At 36.6% G+C, this 27,639-nt stretch overlaps 1 protein-coding gene across 1 annotated transcript in view; it reads left to right on the top strand.

The window, feature by feature from the left end:
• col4a5 (collagen, type IV, alpha 5 (Alport syndrome)) overlaps positions 1-27,639 on the top strand; it is a 98,171-nt gene that overhangs the window by 54,980 nt on the left and 15,552 nt on the right. Inside the window, exons 6-39 of the mRNA XM_056462131.1 lie at positions 1,558-1,620; positions 1,712-1,765; positions 3,222-3,248; positions 3,365-3,445; positions 3,670-3,732; positions 5,004-5,039; positions 5,112-5,153; positions 8,268-8,360; positions 9,134-9,187; positions 10,294-10,350; positions 10,643-10,687; positions 12,141-12,194; positions 12,379-12,423; positions 13,086-13,179; positions 15,146-15,181; positions 15,730-15,981; positions 16,500-16,589; positions 16,823-16,893; positions 17,001-17,192; positions 18,828-18,993; positions 19,532-19,624; positions 19,746-19,850; positions 21,122-21,219; positions 22,863-23,013; positions 23,150-23,263; positions 23,542-23,709; positions 23,818-23,907; positions 23,984-24,130; positions 24,488-24,586; positions 24,694-24,783; positions 24,873-25,012; positions 25,095-25,401; positions 25,490-25,540; positions 25,647-25,832. Of these exons, the coding sequence (XP_056318106.1) occupies positions 1,558-1,620; positions 1,712-1,765; positions 3,222-3,248; positions 3,365-3,445; positions 3,670-3,732; positions 5,004-5,039; positions 5,112-5,153; positions 8,268-8,360; positions 9,134-9,187; positions 10,294-10,350; positions 10,643-10,687; positions 12,141-12,194; positions 12,379-12,423; positions 13,086-13,179; positions 15,146-15,181; positions 15,730-15,981; positions 16,500-16,589; positions 16,823-16,893; positions 17,001-17,192; positions 18,828-18,993; positions 19,532-19,624; positions 19,746-19,850; positions 21,122-21,219; positions 22,863-23,013; positions 23,150-23,263; positions 23,542-23,709; positions 23,818-23,907; positions 23,984-24,130; positions 24,488-24,586; positions 24,694-24,783; positions 24,873-25,012; positions 25,095-25,401; positions 25,490-25,540; positions 25,647-25,832 (3,454 nt within the window). The remainder of the gene's footprint in view (positions 1-1,557; positions 1,621-1,711; positions 1,766-3,221; positions 3,249-3,364; positions 3,446-3,669; positions 3,733-5,003; positions 5,040-5,111; positions 5,154-8,267; positions 8,361-9,133; positions 9,188-10,293; positions 10,351-10,642; positions 10,688-12,140; positions 12,195-12,378; positions 12,424-13,085; positions 13,180-15,145; positions 15,182-15,729; positions 15,982-16,499; positions 16,590-16,822; positions 16,894-17,000; positions 17,193-18,827; positions 18,994-19,531; positions 19,625-19,745; positions 19,851-21,121; positions 21,220-22,862; positions 23,014-23,149; positions 23,264-23,541; positions 23,710-23,817; positions 23,908-23,983; positions 24,131-24,487; positions 24,587-24,693; positions 24,784-24,872; positions 25,013-25,094; positions 25,402-25,489; positions 25,541-25,646; positions 25,833-27,639) is intronic.

Here is a 27,639-nt window from a genome sequence, read left to right as displayed (position 1 = left end):
TCCGCAGTTATCACGGCATTTCAGCTGCCCAATCGCCTGCTCTAAAACTGACGAGGGCGAGAATGGACATCATTGTATCTGCGCTCTTGGTCAGTTTGTGGGTTGTTGAGGGGGGTTAACAGCCACGTCTTTAATGGATAACCGCGGTCTCCTAATATTCAGTTAAATAATTACGCTTGATAAAATACAATAAAAAAACTTAGCTGGAATGATATCTTTAAATACATCTCTCACCAAGAAGCCACCCATCGCGCACCCTTCCACCTTGGAGCCTCATCCCAACCATGCTATTTGTGAGGATAAATGAATCATGGGTTGACCAAGGCCACCTTGCCACAATATTTGTTAAGCGCATTTGAGCATCACATATTATTTGTACATTTATTGAATGGAAATGTTTCCCATTCACGTATGCAAATTCATCTTTTGATGGTGCCTTTCTAGCAATGTGCGTGCAGACGATCGCTCGGATTACATTGGGAAAACTGGCGATCGCTGCGAATTGCGCTATAATATTTGGCTGGTCAACTGCATGGTATGGATACCTTATATACCTGCTAGACATGCGGATGATCCCGTCCCATACAGCTGGCATTGCACAGCTTAAAGACGACTGGCTTAACCCTGAGCAGTCTGCCAGTTCTGTTTGGAAAGAACCAGTTGCCAGGATAATTTATTAGTGCGATATTTTGTAGTCTGCAATTTAACATAATTGCCTCTAGGAGTCGCCAATGGAAATAAAACTAACACACACAAGAAATACACATACGCCAGACATGACGTTTGCGCGGACCAACGCATATTCTCATGATAATTTCATCGTTAGCAAATCCAAACGTGAGCGTGAAATCTGGTATATGCAAAGTTTTTGTCCGTATGCAGTCTTGATACATGAGACCCCAGGTGAAAATTATATTCATATCGCAATAAATATTGCAGAAAAACTAAACATTGCATTGTCCGATTTTTCCAATATTGTGCAGCCCTACTATGCATGCAACACATCAACCCAGCATGCACACAATATCATAAGATATTAATATTAGGTTATATTTAGGTCATGACGTCAGGTGACCAAAATTCAGTGTCTAGTCTATGTCTAAGGACAACATTATTTAGACGTCCAATAATGACGTCAAATTACGTTGATATTTGGTTGATTTTAAGTTGTGTTGGAAAGTGACCAAAATCTAACGTCTGATAGACGTCATAGTGATAATGTCCACACAACGTCAAGGTGTAACATAATTGGACATTGATATTTGGTTGATTTTAGGTTAGACGTTGGACATTGACGTCGGCCTGACGTTGAGTTTTAACGTCAACCCTATTTTCATTTCCAAACAAAATCCAGTGTCGTTAGGGTACGTTGAGGTACACCGTGAATATGACGTCATGTTGATGTCTTGTGTCTGCAGGGAATGCTGGGCACATAAAATACATTTAAAATATCACAACTCTCAATAGGTGTATGTTGCATGTAGTCAGATATTGCATGTAGTATTATTGCAATAACAATAATTTTTCGATGAAAGCATCTGTGTTTTTTACTTGCAGGGTCTTCCAGGACAGGATGGTGCTCCAGGACCCAGAGGAATTCCAGGCTGTAACGGAACTAAAGTATGAAACACAACAAACAATAATTGAACAAACAATATAAACTAAAAACTTAAAAAGTACAAACAAACATAAACCGCTCTTTTTTTGTCAGGGTGAAAGAGGATTCCCTGGAAATTCAGGCCTTGGAGGTTTAAATGGTCAACCGGTAAGTGCTACTTGTTGTCACATGTTTAAGTTGCAGGCATAGTATCTTCTTCTTAAAGGTGCTGTGTGTACGTTTTTGACTCTTAAATATGCTTTGGTGAATGTTAAGTACTAAATGAACATACTTGTTTATCTGAAAAACAATGCTATGGTCAGTTATTCTGTTTTAAAAATGTGGGTTTTGTGTCATAATGTCCCGTGTAACCCACTCACTGCCAGTTTACCAAATTATATTTGGATGCCCTAGGTTGCCTTGGCAGGAAAATTTTTTACTTCAGTAATTCAAGATGCCTCTATATCTCTTGAGACCCCACCCATTGACTTGTGTCCACTGTAGTGGACATTGCGTTTTCATGAATTTTCTTTGGATTTTTTTGCGCTACTCTGTCAAGTCCTGTTGTACTGCTCAGAGGACATCCTGGGCTTTCTAGTGATATGTCATTTGATTGGCTGGCATGCTAGGAACTACTTCTTACACTGCATCCAAAATGGCTGACATACAAAAAAGCACAATTTATGGGAAGGAGAGAGGCATGTAAAATTTTGCTTTTTAAATGTTTTTTTACTATTATTATTACATATATTTGTTTATTAAAGTGTCAGGAACAATACATTTAGCTTTCAAAGCTATTAACTTGTTTGTGTTTCAAAATATCATCCTTTTTTAAATGTCCACTATAGTGGACACCAGGACCATCTTAATCTAATTAATGACTGCTGTTGTAGGGGGCAGAACTGAAGCAGAGAGGATTCTTTGTAAGATAGTTGAGGGAGACTTTGATTTAGAGTCTGACAATCAGACAGTTAGAGAATTAGAGACAATTAGAGAATGACAATCAGTTTTATATCACTTTTATGTTAAGTTTGTTTTGGATTGTTACATTAATATTGGATTATTATCCCTTTACAGCCATATCCTGTACAGTTTTGTTGTCTGAGTGGTGGTTGTTTTGAACTAAAATGGTCCTGTGGTCTACTACAGTGGACATGCTGTAAAATTTAAAATAAAAACAAAATGTAAAAACTCTATACTGTAGAATTTTTTTAACCCAAAGGATGTAGGAAATCACAGAAAAAAAGAAAAAGAAAAAATATTTCTTCAGGTCACAGGAGGATATGCGAGTGCAGCTAAAATGGCGACCTCTGGAGGACAGTAGCAGCCTCAGATATGTGACAGATTCAGAGTTATAAAAATCCACATGAGGTGGTTTTTAATTAACAAATAATACAAATACTACAGACATAAACATTAGCTGAGTATCTTACAGTGAAAGGCTCATGTCATCAGTCTATCAACCTGCATTTGCGTCCTGTCGTCGACGGAGGGGTCTGGGTAAAAAAACAAACGCTCACTAATATCTATGTCAACCACTAGGTGTCAATCCCGCATACTGATAAAGAACTTCAAAAAATGTTTGAATTATTCTTAAACTAATTCATACTTTATGTTTCCACAGGGTCCACCAGGTCTCATAGGACAAAAGGCAAGTATTTAATTTCATAATACACATATTTTTCACTGTAGTGACAAACTCTCTTTTATGCAAATCACTAAATGTGTGTGACAAAGTTTGTAAATAACATCTCTTTTCTCCTGCAGGGAGAACCTGGGGAAGTCATCGACATTAACCGCATTTCAGAAAACGGACTTCCAGGCAGTAATGGCTTTCCAGGCAGAAGGGTGAGCATTTACAGATTAGCAGAAGCAGATTGCGGCAAAATTCAATGTTCAAGCTAAGACTTTCATGTCTAGATTTAATGGATGCTGTGTGAATATTAAAGTCATTTAAACAGTTTTATATCTTGCAAACTTTGACTTTATCTTTCATAGTTTGAGAAGCTTGAACTATAAAATTGTGAATACGTCCATTATTCTGTGTGTAACAGTCTGGTTTTGATGTATAGGGTGATCCCGGACCCCCAGGTCTTCAAGGGCCTATCGGTCCTCCTGGTCCCAAAGGGTTTGAGGTAAGACTCCTATTTCAATTTCACTCATACTTAGTGCAGTTAAATATTTGGAAATTAATCACATAAACTTTACCATGCACATGGTTCAAAGAAATAAATTAAAGGGCACCTAGGTTAGTCTTTTTTTCAGATTTAATATAAGTGTTTTGCGTCTCCAGAATGTGTCTGTAAAGTTTCAGCTCAAAACACCCATCAGATTTTTTATCATACCTTTTATTGAATTCCTATTTATACATTTTTTCACTGGGTGGCGGTTATGGTGCACTGCTCCTTTAAGGCTAGTCCTCCCCGCCCACCGTTTCTACGTGCCTTAATCTCCTCCCTCGGCTGCGTCAGACAACAGACAGACTTAAAAGAAGCAGATCTCACGTAGCGTTTGTGAGAAATACTACAGTAAGAACTTTACCAATGAGGATTTATTGTGCAGTTGCATCGCAGAGTCACACAAAGTTCACGCGCGCACACGCACACACAGATACACGCGCACACACACACCTCAGTAGACACACACACACAGACAGAGCGCCCGTTTAGCTTTGCACTGTTTTTGCAAGCAAGTGTGACATGATACAGGTTAATATCCACTGCTGTATGAATATCTGTTATATTAATGTACAAAATAAACCTGATTTAACGTCCACAAACCAGGATTGAAGCATCTTCCTTTATAATTGTTCTAAGACGCGGCTGTGCTGATGAAGTAAAGCTAAGCTAAATCACTGTAATTCATTACACACGTGCTCTGTTTTAAAACATTTTAAACATGTGAAACTTACTCTTGATCACATTTGATGATGATTGATGATCCTAGCGAACTGAACACACCTTTTATTCCGGCTGCTTTGCGCATGTCCTCTCTTGTTGATATGATTATACACTTGACTACCGGGACATGTTAATGCGCGCAGCTGTCAATCAATATTGGTGGGCGGGGGGACCGCACTCTTACGTAAAGTTGCGGTCGATCTGAAAACTGCTCCAATTGGTCCACCGTTTTTATGTTGCCAAATTGAAGAAAAAGGACTGGGTGTGTTTATATCACCCCAATATGACGGTCTATACACCATACATGCACATATGTCTGTCCAAACAGCTTGAAAAGTAGATTTTTCACCATAGGTGCCCTTTAAATGACACTTTATATATATATATATATATATATATATATATATATATATATATATATATATATATATATATATATATATATATATTAATACTTATACAATTATACTAACTTAGTTTTATTAATATAATTCTGCTCTTTTCAGGGTCGCCCAGGCCCTCCTGGTCCACCGGGACCAAAGGTAGGTAGTACCGGAGTTAAGTAAAAGTGCCTAAAAGTGATCTGAATGCTAATATGTGCCTTTTTCTTGAAGGGAAACATGGGCTTGAATTTCCAAGGACCCAAAGGAGAGAAGGTACACACATTGCTCTTTGACAATAAAAGTTATTCCCTGTTAAATCTATTATATTTTTCCTTATTTTTTTTTCACATTTTTTGTTCTTTGAAATTAAACGAAAATGGAAATTACCTTATCATTTATTTGAGTTTCTCGCTTTTGTTGAACACAAAAGAAGATATTTTGAAGAATGCTGGTTGCTGCCCATCGACTTCCATAGTAGAAAACAAAAATGAGAGTCGATGGCTCCAAAAAAACAGCATTTTTCAAGATATCTTCTTTTGTGTTCAACAGAAGAAAGAAACTCAAATAGGTTTTACACAATGATGGATAATTGATTCAGTAATTGATGACAATTGTTTTTTTTTTTTATTTGGAGTGAACTATCTCTTTAAATTTAACAGTTAAAACAAAGCTTTGCACTCAAAAGACAATAATGTATTAAGATTTTAACAATAAAAATGTGCTTTAGGAACCCTAAAACATGAAATATTCATGTAATTATTCAAGTTATTGCTTATTATTAATTAAACAAGTCATTGTTTTTAAGAAGGACATTTTACTGTGCAGTAGTAAAATTGGTCTCGTTTAAATTAAACTCTCATTTTGATTGTTGGTTATGGTTAAGAAACTTTTTGTGCGTTTTTGTGTGCGTATGATATGAGGATAGTTTTCCAATGCTTTTGAAGAAAACTCTCATAGCAGATGTGGGCATGCCCTGGAGGTTATTCCTGAAAGCTTGGTTAATTTATCATCTGCTAAACCCTGAACTCTCGGTTGATTAACCCAAAACCTGCTTACCATGACTATGTCTGTTCCAGAACAGCTGATAAGAGTTAGTTAAATCAACCTCCTGAAGATAACCGCAGGTTAATGCGCGCGCACGACGCATACCTGAATGCATTTTCAGTAGATCACCTAGTCACCTAGATTCAGTAGTCACAGTGAGGAAAAAAGACCAAAGCACTTTACAGAGACGGAGTTGGAGGTTTTAATGCTGCCGTATGAGGAATTAAAGCCGATTATAAAGAAAAAGCAATACAGCAAATCAGCAAAGGAAAGAAAAATAAGATAAGAAATAGATAAGAAAAGAACAAATAAGAGAAAATTTGTTAGTTCATTAAATTACACATGCCACTCTCCCTTTTATTGCAATGAAAAATTAAATGCAACTTTAACATCCATTTTGAGTATGTTGTGTAACCATTCATGCATTTAATTTTCCTGCCATTAATTTCTTAATGCCACAATAATAATGTGTTTTGACTAGTATATATGGCTTGTATAATTATGTTACACTTTTTAACTCTGTCAAAAGTCAAAATTAAACACAGAAACATTCTCTTAAAAGGTAAGATTTGATTACTGGAGCTATGTATTAAACACTTTAGAATATTCTTTTCTATCATGTAGCTAATAGAACGGAGGCTGAGGCCTGTCTAACTGCTGTGGTCCACCAAATAATATATAATAAATAATAATTAATAAAGGCTAATCAGTGGTTTAATTATTTGATCTTAAACTACACAGAGAGAGAGAGAGAGAGAGAGAGAGAGAGAGAGAGGAAGTGAAAAAAATTCTCCGCGAGATTCCGACTCGCTCCGCTGTGAGCACTGTTGTTCTTTAATGGGGTAATAGGCCACTATATTGCCATGCTCTGAAATGTTTGTGTAATGATATGCAGAGGTTTATGGCCAAGGAACTTTACAAAAGTGTATAAATTAATAATAATTAACAGTTTCGTATTTTGTGTTTTCTGTATATTTACAGTTGTGAATTGCATTATGGGACGTTCATATGTGCTCTGTCGTCTTTTGCTGTTGAAATTCAACTCTATAGTTAAACAAAGTGACTTTTATTGACATTTTAGTAGTTTGAGGCAAGATATTGTTTAAGAATTAATATATAGAGAACCAAGTTTGTAAAATAACAGAAAATGTACTGCCAGCTTATTGCCAGGTTTTTGCACCATAATATTCAACACCAACCCAGATAATATAGCACTGCACACAGTTAAAACTTTTCAAGGTTAAAAGTTGTTGGAAGAAAGATCAAGGTCCCATAATGCAATTCAAAAGCCTAAAGAACAGGAAAAAAACATGAAAACTGTCAATTTACAGATACTCATTACAGTGTAGTCCATGTTTATTTACGTTTACAGCACCATTATGGAGTCATTGATTAATCATCCAAAATCTGATGAATTTGGTGACATTCTGAATTATAAAGCAGCTAATTCTGTATTGTAGGGCTGACATCTATTATTTCATCTGTATTTTCCATTTTGCAGAAATAAAAAAGGGACATAAGCAACACTCATCATGTTTATTAAAAGATTTAAAGGGATAGTTCACTCAAAAATAAACATTTGCTCACCATTTACCTATAATCAAGCTAAACTTTTATAAATTTCATTTTTTTGTTTGAACACAAATGAAGATATTGGAATCCAGCAGTTATTGACATCCATTGACATAGTAGAAACAAAAAATACTATGGAAGTCAATTCTTCAATGGGGTATATGCACAGCTGGTGTTTTTCAGCCAATGGTAAGCTTCTGGTATAAGGTTTATGTGATCAATTATGTATAATTTTCAATTTTATAAGGTTCCTTTTACAGCATCGACATCATAATGTAATTAAAATATATTCAATTAAATAAACTTAAGCGTTCATTTAGGTTTTAAAAAAGAGATGACAGACCGTGTAAACTTAAGCGCTGTCAGGATCAGCAGGCTAGCACAGAAACTCCATTGAAAATACTGGAGTAAAATAAATGTTCATATTTTAAAGAGATAGGAGGCAAGAATTTAATTGAATGCAGTGCTTCTTTATATCGGATATGCAGACCCACTTTATATCGGATATCTATCAGGCAGTGAAGATCACTTATTTTTAAAGAAAACAGATCTTAAACGTGGCGATTATTGGTAATGGAAAGACAGTTCACCAGAAGCCGTTGGGCTGCCTGGCTGAAAATTAAAAGTCTGTGTGCATATAACCCATTCCAACATTCGTCAAAATATCTTCTTTTGTGTTCATCAAAACTCCAACAGATTTGGAACAAGTGCAGGATGACTAAATGATGGCTGAATTTTCATTTTTGGGTGTGCTTATGTTTATGTTTGCAGGGTGACCGTGGATTACAAGGACCTCCAGGGCCACCAGGACAAGTTGGCGAAGTGTCAGGTTCACCAGATACAGTCATTCAACAAGGAGAAAAGGTATCCTCACTTCTTTGCTCCAATGTTTTTTGACTTACAGCCCAAAGGAAGTTTTTAAGCAACGATTCCTTTATTGTTTGCCACACACACTGACAAACAGTAAAAATGTTGTTATGTTGTTATGAGTGTAAGGCTCCAGACTGCGAGTAACAACCTTTATTCATTCTGTTGATTATGAGATACATCAGCAGTATGTTTGTTAAATATATTAAAGGATTAATGATAGAATTAATACATTTTTACTAAGTTACTCAGTCCTTGTTTATTTCTATTTGTACTAAACTTTTTTGTTCATAGCCGATGTCGTAAAACAGATTTAGGTTACTCTTTTACTGTGGTAGTGGGATTGTTGCAATTGTGGTTGTACATTTTTACAAATTGTGCTGTTTTGTGTTCCCAGCAAGTATTTTTTATTTTTAAAAGATGTTTAATAAATGTCTAATAGCCCAAAACTAGACTAGTTATAAAATAAAAGGAAATGAATGACTACACATATAAAGTCTGTCTAATCTGTCTATTTGACGACTACTCTGGTGTTGGGCCCTTCTTAGATGTCTATTAGATTTTCACTGACAGTCCAATTTTAGCCTTGTTTTAGCCAAACTGTTTATGTTTAGATGTCTATTAGATGTCTATTAAACACAAAATTGCTTGCTGGGATTGTCTTGAGCCCTGGAGTGGCATTGCATGTAAGCAGAAATCTACAAATAAATATATATTTTAATTCGTGTGTGTGTGTGTGTGTGTGTGTATGTGTGTGTGTCTTTTAATAGGGTGATCGTGGTGTACCTGGAGATACTGGTTTCCCAGGCCCCCCTGGACCCCCTGTATGTATCTTTAGATCTGATGCGATTTCATTAAAACACAAGATGTTCACATCAAATATAATTGGCAAAGTGATTTTGTATACCTAAAAAAACATGCTAAATATAAGTGTCTGCTTTCATGTTGCTAATAATTATGGTTTAAAAAAGTCATCGTCATTTAGCATAACCTGGTTATTATGTAAAAATGAAATAACATTCTGGATTCTGTCAATTTAATTATGTAAAAAAGTGATCATTCTGCAGTTTAATTAACAACATTTCTGACAGGACTATAGTACATAAACCCCTCCTTGATCTTGGGCTCAAAAATGTATTATTTCATGGGGTTAGCATAGCGAAACTCCTCAAAACATATTTTTAAAACTCAAAGCATTTTTGTATCAAAAATATCTCTGAGATCCTTTGGCTACAATTTGGCCTATTTTGCTATATAATTTTGTTAATATTTGTCTTTCTAAGCACAGTGGTAATGTTGTAGTGTTTTTATTTCGACACTTTAAAATAAATAAAAAACGGTCACACATTAATCTACCTTGTGTGCTGATTAATAGGAAAAGTGATGCAGTGTCTGTTTATCTCTTTCTTTTAGATAAATTTGGTCTAAATACATGTTTTACATGCCCAATTGGCATATTATTAATAATTAAATAATCATTTCAGTGAAACTAACAGATAGACATCAGTCTGAATTGACAATCTCTAAACAATCTCCATCATTCTTCCTCTCATCCCAGATGGGATGGTGGGCCAAATCAAAGGTTACCATGGGCCAACTTTAGCCCACAGACCCTAGTTTGGGCATCTCTGATCTAAAGTAATAAACAACTGCTGATAACCTAATAATAATTATAGCATTGTTTTTATTATGCTATAAAACAAATATTCAATTACAATCTAGATTATAGGCTCCTGAACAAAAAAGTCAAAACTTAAGGTGTATAAAAGAAAAAAATTAAACCAAATGAAAACATTAAAACATAATGTAATTCATTTTTATTATCACTTCTTTTTTTTGCGTTTGGCCCCAATTAGTTCAAATGTCAGTCTATGCCTATGACTGTTTCTTGTTCTGTTTGTAAAAAAACAATCCTGTTTTTCTGTAAAAGGGTCCACAAGGGGGTCAGAAAGGAGAGAAAGGAGAACCTGGGGAGGCTGGAAAGAGGGTAGGTCGTTTATATTTTAGGAGTTTGCAAAAATAATTTTTAGAATTTTTCTGAAATATTTTTCTTCTTTGCATGATTTCTGAAAACTATTAAAGCTGCAGTTTTAGTAATTTCCATAAATCAAGTTTTTTTTTCTCTTTTTTGCAATTGTACTCTGCAAAGCACAATGTTTAAAAAACTATGCAACTTAATTATAAAAATGATCTGTTTTTGCAAATAAACGCTTTAATTTACAGATTACAAAACATAGCATTTTATGGCATTCATGCTGTGATATATTTATATTTTTAAGGGAAAACCTGGCAAAGATGGTGAACCAGGTCTCCTTGGATATCCGGTAAGCTGTCATTCATGGAAAGTATTTACTTTATTACAGATACAGAAATTCAGACTAGGCTAGGCTCAAAGTTAACACATAGGACTGTAACTGGAAATGGCTTCATAAGCAAAGCTATCGATACACACATGCAACACTTGGACCACAATAGTTTGAGAGTTTTCTGTTTTATAGTACCCTGATTAGCTACAGGTGCATGCATTAAGGTACCTGTGAATGTGCAAAAGGATTATGGGAAATGTAGTTCAGTGAATCATGATGTTGTATGTCAGGGCTATTCAGTTGGCGGCCTGCAAGGCAAATTGTTCCGACCCTCCAAATAGTGTGACCAAGACATCAAGAATACATTTAGCTGTCGAAAAACAGTCGCTATAGTTATGAAGTGATGTGCGTCTGTTCAATACAGCACGAGCTGCAGTTGAAGGCTGCGCAGAGCGTGAGTCACCTGACATTAAGCGAGTGGCAGCCGAAAACATTTGGATACTTAATCGTAAAGGCTTCTCAACGCCGCGTTCCTGTTGCAAAGATCGAAACTGCTGCAACTAAACAAAGTACTAAACAACACCTGTGCGCTAGTTTAAAGTTCCCAGCTTATAGCGAGGCTAATACACACGCGCACTGGATTAACTATCCAAGTTTGCGCAAGTTCATTATTTCCAATGTAAGGATATGTGCAAATATGCGTGCATAAGCGGAGCGATGCGCTTGTGCCTTCCAGACATACCGAGTAGAAAACATCTCACGCCGTGACGGTGAGAGTTGTGGGTGGCTTTCAGTGCAATGTAAACAAAAGATGATGAATTATTAAAAATTATTAAAATGATTGTGTATGTATGAACGCAGATGATAACAACAGTTAATTTAAATACTTACCTAATATAAAGCTTAAATTTACATTAGACGTGATAACCATGAAACCGTGATTATTCTTCAGACTATATAATCGTACAACCAAAATCTCTAACTGTTGCATCCTTAATTGTTATGCACTTCAGAACATAACATATGAATGTGTCTGAATGTAGCAGAAGCCTACTACAGTCCAAAGACATGCACTATAGGGGAATTGGGTAAGCTAAATGGTCCATAGTGTATGTATATGAATATGAATGAGAGTGTATGGATGTTTCCCAGTGTTGGGTTGCAGCTGGAAGGGCATCCACTGCATAAAACATATGCTGCATAAGTTGGCGGTTCATTCCGCTGTAGCAACCCCTGATGAATAAAGGGACTAAGCTAAAAAGAAAATGAATGAATAATGAAGCATGGTACACAGAATCAAGGGTTGTTCAAATAGAGCAGGTGTGTAATGTATCACCATAATCAGGCACAATTAGAAAGGTTGCCTCTGCAAGATTCATTTAGGCATTTAAAGTAAAAGTATCTTCTATTCAGTGCAGTTCATGACACAGCTAAAATATTTTAATTCACTTGTCTTCTCTCTTTTTTTTAGGGTGATAATGGAGATCAAGGGCCTCCTGGTCTGCCTGGACGAGATGGTTTTAGAGTAAGTACTGAATATTTCTTAGTGCAATGTAATACAACCCCGGACAAGCTGAGCATTCATGAAAAACTAGTTCCCTCACAGATTGTTTTGTCGCATCAAATTAGCTTTGTAATTAGTGTTTTACTGTTTTAGTGTTTTACTGTTTTACACATGGGATAAAATATATTTTTATTAACACTTTTAGGGCCAGAAAGGTGATCAAGGGCCTCCTGGACCTCCCTCCTACAGGGTATGTTGAATTTTATTTTTTGTATGTATATATATATATATATATACACACACACACAGTTGAAGTCAGAATTATTAGCCCCCCTGAATTATTAGCCCCCCTGTTTATTTTTTTCCCCAATTTCTGTTTAACGGAGAGATTTTTTTCAACACATTTCTAAACATAATAGTTTTAATTACTCATTTCTAATAACTGATTTATTTTATCTTTGCCATGATAACAGTAAATAATATTTTACTAGATATTTTTCAAAACACTTCTATACAGCTTTAAGTGACATTTAAAGGCCTAACTAGGTATAAAATAGCTTAAAGAGGCTAATAATTTTGTCCTTAAAATGGGTTTTGGAAATTTTTAAACTGCTTTTATTCTAGCTGAAATAAAAGAAGACTTTCTCCAGAAGAAAAAATATTATCAGACATACTGTGAAAATTTCCTTGCTCTGTTAAACATCATTTGGGAAATATAAAAAAAAAAAATCTGACTTCAACTGTATATTATATATATATATATATATATATATATATATATATATATATATATATATATATATATATATATATATATATATATATATATATATATATATATATATATATATATATATACATATATATAAACATTGATTTGTTTAGTATTAAACTAAACATTTTTGTTCCAAGGGTGATCAGTTCACAGGTGTAGGGGGAATAGGACCAAAAGGAGACCGTGGTGAGCCAGGATCCTCTGGTATTAAAGGAGACAGAGGACTACCAGGTATTTACTACTCAAGTTTAAAAGGAACACGCCACTTTCCATTTTACAATCCACCTAGAGTTAAACAGTTGAGTTTTTCAATTTTTTTATCCGTTTAACTGATGTCTAGGTTTGGCAGAAGTACTTTTAGCTTAGCATAAATCAATGAATCAGATTAGACCATTAGCATCTTGCACAAAAAAATCCTAAAAGATTTTGATTGTGTACTAACACCGATGGAAAATAAAAAGTTGTTATTTTTTAGGCCGATATGGCTAGGAACTAAACTATCATTCAAGGAACCTTTCTGCCGAACCATATTTGCAGCTTGCAGCAGGCGCAATGTTAAAATGCTGTGGGTCTTATAGTACATGATGTAACTACAACTTTAAGCTTTAACTCAAGCATTAGCTAGGAAAATTATCAAAACTCTTTTTTTATTTATTATTTATTTATTATTATTTTATTATTAAGTTGCTAATGGTCCAATCTAGCTCAATGATTTATGCTAAGCTAAGCTAAAAGGGCTCAGACCTGGAGATTGTCTGAATCTATTAAAAATGGTAAAACTCAACTGTTTAACTCTAGCGTAAAAACAGTGTGTATATATATATATATATATATATATATATATATATATATATATATATATATATATATATATATATAATTTTTTATTTTATTTTTTTACTTTATTTATTTATTTTTTTAAAGTGGTGTGTTCCTTTAAGAACAGTTAAAGGGCACCTATGGTGAAAAATCTACTTTTCAAGCTGTTTGGACAGAAATGTGTGTAAGTATAGTGTATAAACTGTCATATTGGGCTGATATGAACACACCCAGTCCTTTTTTTATCAAATTTAACAACATAAAAACGGTGGACCAATTGGAGCTGTTTTCAGATCGACCGCAACTTTACGTAGGAGTGCGGTCCCCCCGCCCACCAATATTGATTGACAGCTGTGCTCATTAACTTGTCCGGTAGTCACGTGTATAATCATATCAACAAGAGAGGACGAGCGCAAGAGTGAGTTTCACAAGTTTAAAATGCTTTAAAACAGAGCATGTGTGTAATGAATTACAGCGATTCACTTCAGACTCACTTAATCAGCACAGACGTGTGTCAGAACAATTATAAAGGAAGACGCTTCAATCGCGGTTTGTGGACGTTAAATCAGGTTTATTTTGTACATTAATATAAGAGATATCCACACAGAAGTGGATATTAACAGTATCATGTCACATGTGTGCAAAACGAGTGCAAAGCTTAACGTGCTGTCTCTCTCTCTGTGTGTGTGTGTCTGCTGCGCTATGTGTGTGTGTGTGTGTCTGCTGCGCTATGTGTGTATGTGTGTGTGTGTTTATGTGTGTGTGTGTGTGTCTGCTGCGCTATATGTGTGTGTGTGTGTGTATGTCTGCTGCACTATGTGTGTGTGTGTGTGTGTATGTCTGAGCTACGTGTGTGTGTATGTGTCTGCGCTATGTGTTTGTGTCCTTGCTGTGTGTGTGCGTGAACTTTGTAATGAAATTGTGTGTGACTCATGGTTGCAACTTCACAAAAAAATGCAAAAAATAAAGTTCTTACTGTAGTATTTCTCACACACGTTACATGAGATCTGCTTCCTGAGGCAGCCGAGGGCGGCGATTGCTGACAGGCACATGGGAACGGTGGGCGGGGAGGACTAGCCTTAAAGGGCCAGTACAAAAAAACAGCAAAAACTTTTTTCCAGCTATAATATAGACACTTCAAACAGCTATAACAAATACTCTGATGGGTGTTTTGAGCTGAAACTTTACAGACACATTCTGGGGACACAAAAGACTTATATTAAATATGAAAAAAGGGGTAACCTATGTGCCCTTTCATGGTCTGTGATTATCAAATGAAGATGTAATAGATTTTATAGTACTTTTTATACTGTTTATCCTAATAAAGTTTCACAGTGTTATCTGTGTCAGCATTTGATCCAGTTATGTCTTTTGGTAGGTATTCAGGGGCCACCTGGTCCACAGGGTCCTCCAGGTAAGTGGCGTTTATTATTTCTTATTACCATTTTTGTTATTTTTAAGCAATTGTTTTTTCATTTATTTTTAAAATGTGAATTTCAAGTTTTTATTTGCAGTTAAAACAATAGTTCACCCAAATGAAAACAAAAAAGTAATAACCATTTTATCACCGTCAAGGGGTGAACTGTGCCTTGAAAGTATGTAGTTAATTTAAAGTGGTCATAACACACACATAACACTTCTGCCATTTCATGCTAAGCTTGAGTACATACAGTACAGAATAGTTTTGTATTCTTACTATTGCAAAAGTCTTTAGTTTTATCAGGTTATTAAAAGACAGATAATGCTATACCAATTCTCTCATAAAACAGCAAACTCTTGGATTCATGTCGTACAGCTAGCTATAACATCACGAGCACATATAGTTTTTGTATATAAATTTTCTGCAAACTCCAACATCTATTCAACATCCATTTTAATCTAGCTCTTTCTCAATGTTAAACAGTCAGAGTGCATGAGACAGCACTGAACATGCCCTTGAATGAAAGAAATGTCTTATTATAGGAATTGGAGGTCCAGGACCTCCCGGTTCACAAGGATTGCCTGGAGAACGAGGAGAAAAGGGTGATGAGGGACAGCCTGGAATCTCACTCCCTGGACCACCAGGGAGACCCGGACCAACAGGACCACAAGGAATACAAGGACCACCTGGCCCCCCAGGACCATTCAGCAGTGACATAGAATGTAATCGTGGTCTTCCTGGTCCTCCAGGCCTGCAGGGGGAGCGTGGGTTCTCTGGAGATAGTGGGCAGAAAGGTTTGTCTTCTAGTGTATACTAGAAAATCTTCTTAATCATCTTACATCTTAATCAGCTCCCTTGTTCACTAGACAGTGCACTGACTCAGTGAGTCAGCTATTTTAAGTGCTGTCTCAATAGCAAAATACTTCCTGTCCACTGAAACTTTCACAACCTGAAAGTCCCACAATGCACCATGAAAATCAGGGAGATTCGATGCTCACTATGCTCTACGCTAAGTTTTGAAGCACAAAATATGAACCAAATCATCAAACATAACGACAAACAATATATGTTTTTTTGAAATTAATTTGTTATTTATTTATATTTAAAATGAAGGAGCGTAGCTAGATAGGTTAAGAACAATCTAGCAAATATTTATTATGGTTTGGTGGTTGAAAAGTGGCAGAATTGGTGTACACAACCTACTAATTCACAACCTCTGGTGCTAGGGAGCTGATTGAGTTGAAGCCTAAATCTAAATCTACAGTTATAGTTTTAGATGTTTGAAAAACTCCATCAATGTCAAATTTCGCAGGTCAAAAAGGTGAGACGTGTGTGAATTGTTTCTCCAATGGAAACCCTGTCCCAGGACCCCAAGGTTTTCCAGGTCCTCCTGGAAGTCCAGGTAAGGTTTAAAGCAACTAATAATAAAAAGCACTCTCTCTTATAATGAGTTGTACCATGTAGATGTTGTACAAGCAGTAATGCTGTACATAATACAATTGCATAATACAATTGTATAATTCTTAAACAGAAATGCAGAAAGATCTATAGTTGTACATGTTTTTAGGACTAAATGGCTATTTAATATGAAACATTGATGCTTTTAAGCTGAATATTGTGCTTGTTTTATGTCAGGTGCTCCTGGGGCGTCTGGATCTAAAGGAGACAGGGGATTTCCGGGAGGACCAGGGCTCATGGGTCCACCTGTGAGTGTTCTCTCCATGCTAATTACATGAGATTTTGACTAAAGTGGCAAATACTTCAGAGTGATTTAGAAGTACATACAGTAATCACTTTATACTTCCAACCTTAGGGAATACCTGGACCTCAGGGTTCCCCTGGATTCCCTGGAGAGAAGGGTGACCCAGGCGATAGCCTCTCTGTTGTTGGCGTGAAAGGAGATAAAGGAGACACGGGTTTTCCTGGCCCTCCAGGTCTGCCGGGACTCGAAGGAAGACCTGGACGTGATGGAGTGCCTGGTCCACCTGGCCTCAGAGGACCACCTGTGAGTGTTTGTTCATTTACTTTAAGCCTAGCTCACACTGCGATTTCAGTCGTGATTTGATTGTCTAACACAAATTTGGGAAAAATTCCAATAGTCCTAGGCTAAAATCCATGGTCTTTGATCATTGGATAACACGTTAACTGACAGCCACTTAATGGACATTGTGATTAGATTTTCCCTCCGATGAGGTTCTGTCAGTGTCCGAAGATTTCTGCAGTGCGACTTCAGCTTTGATGAGTATCAAAACAAGAACCAATAGGAGCGCCGGATCTTCAAATCACTGTGGACGATATAAAAATGCATGGTTCCACACAATTTCTTCACATTGTCCCAACACTAATCGATTAAGTAAACGTAATATTTTTTTTTATTTCAAGTTGATTGAACATAATACAATTAAGTTATCCCCCCCCAAAAAATTAAGAATTGTGTTGATTAAGGTCATTATAAATAAGTAGTTTGAACAAGCAGCAAAATAATTTTTTTGAGTGAAGAAATGTGGAAACAGCTTCTTTTTGGTTTATTGAGGCACACAGTGAGCAAGATTATAGCTACAGGTTGTTTATGTACAGGGCAGTGCCCCTCAACCACGTTCCTGGAGGACCACACGCTCTGCACGTTTTCCATGTCTCCTTAATCAAACACACCTGATTTAGAACATCAGCCCTATAGCAGAGACTGAAAGACCTGTAAATGGGTGTGACAGACAAAGGAGACATCCAAATCATGTAGTGTTGGTGGTCCTCCAGGAACGTGGTTGAGAAACACTGGGTTAGAGAGTGAGTCATGGATGGATGACTTCAAACTCCGATGAGTTTTCTTGCATGTCTGTGTTTTATGCATTTTCATTGTCGCTCAGTCTGACATTATGATAACTGAGATCTTACAGGATGACATGGGGGTCATATTTGTGCAGTCTGAAAAGTATTTATTAAATTATGTTATTAATTACTCACCCTCATGTCCTTTCAATCTCCAGAGACCTTTGTTCATCTTTGGATCACAAATGAATATGTTTTAGATGAAATCAGAGAGCTCTCTCATCCTCCATGTTTAGCAATGGTCCTGAGATGTTCAAAGTGCAGACAAGAAACCAAAAACATTTTTGTCAAAACATTCCATGTGACTTCAGTGCTTTAATGGTTTTATCATACAAAGCTCCAAGAAAACTTTTGTGCACCTAAAAAAACTGTTCACCAATATTAACCAATCAAACCAGGGTGCGTTTTTACTACGGGTAAGAAAACGCTTGTGTGTTGTGCTGCTGAGTCTTATGAGAATATGTCATACTGCCTCTAGTAAATCCACATCCTGATATGATGCTTGTGATAAAATATAGGTTTTGTGCCACATAAAAGTGTTCTCGGAGCTTTTGTATGATTACATTTGAACCACTGAATCTCATATCTCTCCAATCACCTGAAAACTTAGTTCCGAAGATGATCGAAGGTCTCAGGAGATTGAAACGACATGAGGATGAGTAATTAATAACAGATTTTTCATTTTTGGGTGAACTTACCCTTTGTGTCTAACATAAAGCAAATTTTCAGATCTAAAATGAAAAACCTTACTTTGCTTGACTTAACAGCTTTGCAAAACACTGATTCAGCACTGAATTTGAGCCATTTTTAACAGGGTTTGGGACTGAAAGGTACACAAGGTCCCAACGGGGAACCTGGTTTGCCAGGATCTCCAGGAGACAGAGGTCTACCAGGCTCCCCAGGATTTGGTCCTCAGGGACCCCCTGGAGAAAAAGGTATCCAGGGTGTTTCAGGAAGACCAGGGGCACCTGGACTACCAGGTAAGAAGCAATGCAATGTCTTTTTAAAGTTTTCAGTCATAAAGTTGTCATTCAGTCATAATGTAAATCATGACATGCATATATGCTATTTTTGCACTATTCAAGGTAAATATCTAGATTTGTCTTGAAAATATAGATGGCACAGAATGATCGCCCTCTGTGTCCAATCAGATTTCATTATTAACATTTAAATACTATGGTTGAATTGTTGTTGTCATAGCCAATAGAGCACTTCTATGACTATGACATTTATGTACTAAATGCTTATTCATGCAACTTCAGCAGCATATCTTACATACTCACAGCAGAGTGTGTATCTATTGACAGTAATCCGCTGTAGCTGCATGTGCAGATCTAGTCCTACAAGGCTAAATGCATTTGCATTGTCTTATTTATTAACATGCTAAAACCCTTCAGAGAAGTGTACATTTTTGACTGCTAATTATCTTATAGAGCACGAATTTCTTGTAGCTTAGTGAGTTTCAGTTTGGTAGTGTTCTACTAAGGACGTTATCCCGATGTTTGTTTTTATGAATAGGTCAGAAAGGTGAACCTGGGTTGGCTGTGCCAGAAGTTGGTGAACGTGGACCCCCAGGACAGGATGGAGATCCTGGTTCACAAGGACGTCCAGGTATAGAAAAAAACTACTTATCTCAGTGTGCTTTTTTCAGCATACATCTTGTGGTTTTAAATGCATATGGAGCAAATTGGGAATTTAAAGTTCAACAGAGAGTGTTTCATTTTCTATGCAGGTGATTCAGGCCCACCTGGACAGCCTGGGTTCCCAGGTTTACCTGGATCCAAAGGAGATCCTGGTCTTCCTGGTATTGGTTTGCCAGGACCCCCTGGTGCTAAAGGTACAATGGATTCATATTAAGCACTAATGGACTCTTTCACATGCAGTTTGACAACTGATTTTTTTCCAATTCACCAAAAATGATTTCAAACAGAAAATTTGTTATATTCATTAAAAAAGGAGGAAAGCCTTACCTTGGTGTGACTCTGGAGTCAGATCTGAGTTTCAGTAGTCATGTCAAAGCAGTTAGTAAATCAGCTTACTATCATCTCAAAAACATTGCAAGAATTAGATGCTTTGTTTCCTGTGAGGACTTAAAGAAACTTGTTCATGCTTTTATCAGCAGCAGGGTGGATTACTGTAACAGCCTCCTCACTGGCCTTCCCAAAAAGACAGTCAGACAGTTACAGCTCATCCAGTATGCTGCGGCCAGAATTCTGACCAGAACCAGGAAATCAGAGCACATCACACCTGTCCTCAGGTCTTTACACTGGCTCCCAGTTACATTCAGAATAGATTTTAAAGTATTATTACTGGTCTATAAATCACTAAATGGCCTGGGACCTCAATACATTACAGATATGCTCACTGAATACAAACCTAACAGATCACTAAGATCTTTAGGATCATATAAACTAGAAATTTCAAGAGTTCAGTCAAAGCAGGGTGAATCGGCTTTTAGCTACTGTGCCCCTCGCTGCTGAAATCAGCTTTCAGAAATGATCAGATGTGCTCCAAGACTGAAAACACATCTGTTTAGCTGTGCCTTTACTGAATGAGCACTGTGCTACATCCGACAGATCGCACTATTATGTTTTTCTCTTCTTTTTATTCTGTTATAACACATTTTATCTGTTTTTATACTTATTTATTTTATTTTACCATTTTTATTATTTGTTTTTATTTCTCTTATACTTGTTTCTTTTATTCCTGTTCATGTAAAGCACTTTGAATTGCCTCTGTGTATGAAATGTGCTATATAAATAAACTTGCCTTGCCTTGCCTATATTTACAGAATTATCAGACACTTTTATCAAAAACAAATAATAGTCTATTATGGTACATTTACAGCAGGTAAGGTACATCAGTTCTTGCTTTGCTTGGGAATTGAATCCTTGTTCTTGGAATTGCTAGTAATATGCTCAATCATTTGATCTACAGAAACTAGTTAATCAGAATGCTGGTAACATTATCAAATAACAATCTATAGGATTAGTTAAAACAGGCACATGAGAACTCACTAGGCACTAGGCAAATAATCTATTTTTATGTGTTGATCCAAGGCAAGGATTTGTCCATATGTCTTACTGTGTTGTCCATATTATTTTTTAGGATTTCCTGGTATTGCTGGTTCCCCTGGTGGACCTGGCATTCCTGGACGACCAGGTTTAGACGGATTGCCTGGTCAGCCAGGATTATCTGGATCCAAAGTATGAAACATTTATTGTAATAAAAATAAATAGAAAATATACAATATATCATAATTTTGTACATTTCAATAGTACACACTTACAAATGTTACCATCAGGTTGTAACTGATCGTTTTATCAGTTTCTGAATCATTATATTGCACTTTTCCAGTATTATTTACCAATTAAGAGTTTAGAGCTAATGAGGTATTTTTTACACATTCATATTCAACAATTAATAAAAAAAAAAAACTGTAAAAACATGCTACAAACAATGTAAAATGTTGTTCTTTATTTATTTATTTTTATTATTATTTGTTAATTAAAGAATCCTAAAAAATGTGGCTCTAAAAATATTAATAAACAAATAAAAGAAGCCCCAAACCATCATATTCAGAGGATCATGTGACGACAAGAACTGGAATAATATCTTATTGAAATTCAGCTTTGCCATGAAAGGAATGAACAGTATTTTCAAATATATTCTTACATGACTCCCTGGTATACTTAATTCTTATTATCCAAACATGACATTACAAAGTACAGTTGAAGTCAGAATTATTAGCCCCCATTTTAATTTTTTTTTCTTTTTTAAATATTTCCCAAATGATGTTTAACAGAGCAAGGAAATTTTCACAGTATGTCTGATAATATTTTTTCTTCTGAAGTAAGTCTTTTTTTGTTTTATTTCAGCTAGAATAAAAGCAGTTTTTAATGTTTTTAAATCCATTTTAAGGACAAAATTATTAGCCCCTTTAAGTGATTTTTTTTTTGATAGACTACAGAACAAACCATCGTTAAACAATAACTTGCCTAATTACACTAACCTGCCTAGTTAACCTAATTAACCTAGTTAAGCTTTTAAATGTCACTTTAAGCTGTATAGAAGTGTCTTGAAAAATATCTAGAAAAATATTATTTACTGATAGATAGCAAAGATTAAAAAAAATCAGTTATTAGAAATGAGTTATTAAAACTATTATGTTTAGAAATGTGCTGAAAAAATCTCTCCGTTAAACAGAAATTGGGGAAAAAATAAACAGGGGGGCTAATAATTCACGGGGGCTAATAATTCTGACTTCAACGGTATGCTATTTCCTGATAACAACTAATTAATCTAATAGCACAGTCTCATTTGGCAACTGTAAATAATGTTGATCATTAATAAATGTATATTAAGTTCAGTATTTTGCATCTCTTTGTCTTGTGGTATTTAGTCCTTTAATAAGCAGGATAATATTCATCTAGGCAGTTGTTTATAGAGTAAAGGCCTTCAGTCTTCTATAACAGTGCTCTGCTTCATGTTGGGCTGCTGATAATCCTTTTCACCTTTATTCTGCAATATCAACCAGCTGGATGTACATTATCCCCTACTTAAAATACAAAACAGTTATTTAAGAATTAAATTATGTTTATTTTTTTATCAAATAAATTCACGCCTTGTAAACATGAAATGGTCATTTGAACAGTAGTATATGTTTTTAATGAGGTAATATGAACTGTAATCTGAAATCTAGATTAAATTTAAAGAAAGACATGTAGATGCTATGTGCATCTGTTTTCATTTTTGTGCTCAGAGTGCATTGTGGGTATACATGAGTGAACTGAATTTGTATTTTAATAGCTTTGAGTTTAAAGTTTGACATTGTGTGTTTTCCCCGTAGGGAGATCCTGGTTATGGTCTGCCTGGTCCTCCGGGTCCCACAGGATCACCAGGCATTAAAGGTGGACCCGGTCTGAAAGGTGATTCTGGTTTCCCTGGAAGCCCTGGTTCACCAGGCCGCCCAGGTCTCGATGGGGCCCCTGGACCTAAAGGTAGAGAATTATTTCATGTTCAAACAAAAATCAATTAGCCATGCTGCACTCAACTCCACTGAAGATGCTTTTCTTTGGTGTGATAAGTAAAAAAAGCAAACTATTTAAGACATGACATTTTTATTTGTGAACTTAGGTGATGCTGGTTTTCCTGGTAGTCCTGGTCCTCGTGGCCCCCCTGGGGCTCCTGCTTTTGGTCTTCAGGGCCCTCCTGGTCCTCCTGGTGCTCCAGGCTCTATTGGATCTACTGGTATGTCTGCAACTGTTGTATTTACATTTTATTTCAGCACGATCTTGCTTTTGTGCAACAGAAGTTGCTTAGTCAAAGAACAGACAATTTTAGGTATTATAAACTATAGTTATTTATTAGCAGCCCATAATCATTTATTTAGTCGAAAGATTTCTAATTTTGTGATCTTCAAATACGTGTCTAGTAAAGTGTGTCTCTCAAGCATTTTTAAACAATGATGCAAAGTTTGTTTCATTATGATTATGTGTTTCCCACTATTGTCATCTTCTGTACTTTAGGAGTACCTGGGGCGAATGGAGAAAAAGGAGACCGAGGCCCACCAGGTCTGAGTACTCCAGGCTTCCAGGGTGACAGAGGAAGTTCTGGACTTCCTGGACCTCCTGGTCCAGTTGGTCCACCTGGAGGTCCTGGCCAGCCTGGACAAGATGGCCTACCGGGACTCCCTGGTAATGCACTGATAGCAATATCCACTAATTAGCAATGTGATTGTATATTGTATATGTATGTCTTTTTTATCCTGGACTTTCTCTACTAACCCATTATCATTATTACAGGACCGAAGGGAGACATGGGCACAATGGGTGCTCCCGGATCAAAAGGGAACCCCGGCAACCCTGGAGCTCCAGGCTTTCCAGGGCCTAAAGGTCTGCAATCTTACTTTTTCTTAAACAATTTCATAAAGTCCCCTGTTGAGTGACGTATCATACAATTGCTTTACAGGAGATGATGGTGTCCCAGGACGTTTAGGAAGTACAGGTTTTCCAGGGTTAAAAGGAGACAAAGGTGAACAAGGCATTCAAGGCCCGCCTGGCTTAACCACATCTACAAGTGTACTGAAAGGACAAAAAGGAGAATCTGGTGTTCCAGGTGAGCCAAACATGTTAGCTTCTACAGAAGACACACTATGATGGTCAACATTTAGTTTTTTAAAGTACATAAATAAGCCCAAGCAACAACTAAGTGCCCTCACAGATTTCAGATATCTATACTCTAGCGTTGCAATATTAAAATCCCTCTGACAAATTTATAGGTTGTTCTTAGTTATTTAAAGAAATCAACCTGATTTATCACTACCTGCATACATGTGTCAATCTCTCTGACCAGGACCATTTCTTATGTTAAGTAAACTGAATCAAAGCTCAAATTTTTATGCAATCTTAAAGAAATCTTTTGCTTTTAAATGTATTTTGGTGATTTTACTATTGTGTTCTTTTTGCAATATAGGTTTTAGTGGACCGCCAGGACCAAAGGGTATTACAGGTATCTCTGGAGATCCTGGTCTGCCTGGGCAAGATGGACGACCAGGACTACCAGGACCCCCAGGTAAAGCACACATATATTTGAATGTAAGCCATCAAAAGCATCTTTAATCAAAGATAGAAATAAAGACTACTAGACTGCTTAATGTGTTTTTTTTTTATTACGTTTAGGCCCCAAAGGTGATGCTGGTCTCCCAGGAATTCCAGGTTCTCCAGGAGCCACAGGATTAAAGGGGGCCATGGGAGAGATGGGATTGCCAGGTCATCTACTTGCTCACATGTGTGTCTAAAACACAACCATTTTTGTTTTCTGATACCTTGAAGCTAAACTTAGGTATTTTTTGTTTTAGGAGTTCCTGGAGTCAAAGGAAATTCTGGCCAATCTGGCCAACCTGGTCAGCCGGGATCCCCAGGTGGACCAGGGTTCCCAGGACTCAAAGGTGAACCTGGTTTACCAGGATACGGATTACCTGGAAACCCCGGACTAAAGGTAAAAATATAGTGTTTACTTTGTGAACATTGGGAATGTTGGCTTTAATATTTCAATATATTTATTGTTATTTGATTCTCAGGGTGAACCAGGCACTCCAGGCTTTCCAGGACCTTCGGGCATGAAGGGCCAGCCTGGCTTTCCAGGACCTCAAGGCTTGACTGGTAGCCCTGGACCAAAGGGTGATCCGGGACTCCCAGGATTTCAAGGTGCAGCTGGCAGTCCTGGTCCAAAAGGTTTGGATGGTGCTCCAGGGCCTGCTGGTCTAAATGGAGCACCTGGCAGGCCAGGAGATCCCGGACGATCTGGGTTACCCGGCATCCCTGGAGATAAAGGTCTTGCTGGTCGTGATGGGATTCCAGGACCTGCAGGACAAAAGGGTGAACCAGGTAGGACTGTCTACAGAGGAATATGTTGGATGTGCTCAGTGTAACAAAAGTAGCTAAATGTTTTTTGTGTGTTTGCTTTTTTTCTCAGGTGCACCAGGTCTTGGTGGCCCAGGTGTGCCTGGTCAACCTGGTTTGAAAGGTAGAGATTTTGTTTCTTGTATATTCATTTTGTACACCAGTTATGAGTCCTTGTAATGATTTTCTTAGCAGATTTACAATGATTTACTGTTTGTCTCATGTTACAGGCGCTAAAGGAGATCCCGGTTTTCCGGGTCCTGCTGGTAGTGCTGGATTTCCTGGTCCAAAGGGTGATGCAGGATTCCCTGGCTTGCCTGGACAAACTGGTTCTGTAGGACCACCTGGTCCTCCAGGTTTGCCACTGCAGGGACCTAAAGGTACCCAAGGCCCACCTGGTCCCCCTGGAAGAGCTGGTAAGTTCGAAATATTATATTACCTTTTGTCCAGTGCTGTCTTCTGGGTTCCACCATGTCATGAATCAGAACTATCAAATCAAGCTACAAAGAAGGTACCTGAAGTAGAATTCTAAAAAAAGAACACATTTTGTCAGCACTTCAAAAATGGCCAACAAATATCCACACATATATAGACAATTATTTTGTTCATTTTGTTCAATTATTTTTGTTCATTGTATACTACTAATATTTAATCATGTGCTTTGCATTTGTTTCTTATGTATGCCTACACAATCAAGTAACTACAGATTAAGTCTTGATCTAGTGGCTTGTAATTGTCATGGCACGCACAACTGGCACAGTGTTTAGTTTAATAATGCTTAACAAGTACATTTTACCTTCTGGCAGAACTAAAACTTTTAAGGCGTAATTTGATTTACAGATTTAACAAAAAAATTAGGCACCGAAATTCAAGAAGTTCTCTTAGTTGAGAATCACTTCAGAAGTACAGTGTTATGATTGTGACCCAGATGGCATACTGGCGTTGCTTTTGTTTGCTTGTTTGACTGATTTGCATGGAATTTTGCACAAACAATTATGATTCCGCCATATCTTTGTTACTGTGCACAAATACACTCACTCTCAGATCAAAAAGCACAACACCCACTGTCTGTGTTCCCTTCACTGAAAGTCATCACTCTCATTTCAATTAGTTGTCCTGGTTTCAAAAGAAATAAATCTGCATGCATGCAGAGGTTTTATGCATTGGTGTTTCCTTTGCCCAGTCTATGAGTGTCACACACAGTGTCTGCTTTCCTGGCCATGGTCAGCCGTTCACCTGTCCACTCGTTTGTTATTGCTCACAGTTTAATGTCCCTCACAGGATACTGTCTTTGTGTCTGCAACTAAATTCAGTCATTTGTAAAGAGGACCAACAGGCACTTTTGCATGGGAAATGTGCTGATTTTTAAGAAATAAAAGCCAATGCAGAACTATCTAAAATGGGCTCCATCTTGATAAAAATGTATAATATTTATAAAAAATGACATTATGAGCTAGGTTGATAAGTACCAGTGTTTGGTGTAATTAGTTACAAAGTAAGTAGTTACTGTAAATAAATGACTTTTTTTGCTAAAGAAATAAATAAAGGAAGGGATTACTATTCATTTTTCAATTTAATTACAGTTACTTATAATATACTTGCCTTAAATGCTGTAAAAAATGACAGTTCTATATAAATCAGAGTAATTATATATTACAAGTACTGTAAATGCTGCCAAATTATTCTATTTTAACTAAAGAAAGTTAAATTTATCAAGATGATAGCACATGTCTAAAAAAAAATTAATTGCATGAAAAATTGTTTCATGAAAATATAAATAAAAATCAGCAAGTGCAAAAACAGGATTAAACTCACTGCAGTTTGATAAATACTGCAGCTGTTGGACAACATAATGAATGTTTTTGAGGGTTTTAGGGAAATTTAGAGACTTTTTCATGCAAGTAAGTGGTTGTTTCGATTTCAAATATGCAGTTTATTCATAAGGATAGTTCCTATTTGAAAATGTGTGAAGATGATTTCGAAGATGGGACTTCCACCATGTCAGCAGCTGTTCAGCTTTCATTACCCATCGAGAGGACTCCTCTGATGGCAACTTATTCAGCAGTATGATGGAGGTCTGTATCTGCTTGTTAAGTCGTGACATATGGAAAATGACGTTTCTGGGTCCAAGGCGCTACTTATTTGAATTGAGAAAATATTTGTTTATGACCTCTTTTTAGTCATATCACACATTAAAGAGACTTTTATACAAAATCATGGTCT

Source organism: Danio aesculapii, chromosome 7 (assembly GCF_903798145.1).
Source record: "Danio aesculapii chromosome 7, fDanAes4.1, whole genome shotgun sequence".
In the NCBI taxonomy this organism is placed as follows: domain Eukaryota; kingdom Metazoa; phylum Chordata; class Actinopteri; order Cypriniformes; family Danionidae; genus Danio; species Danio aesculapii.
This window is presented reverse-complemented; position numbering and strand designations above follow the sequence as displayed.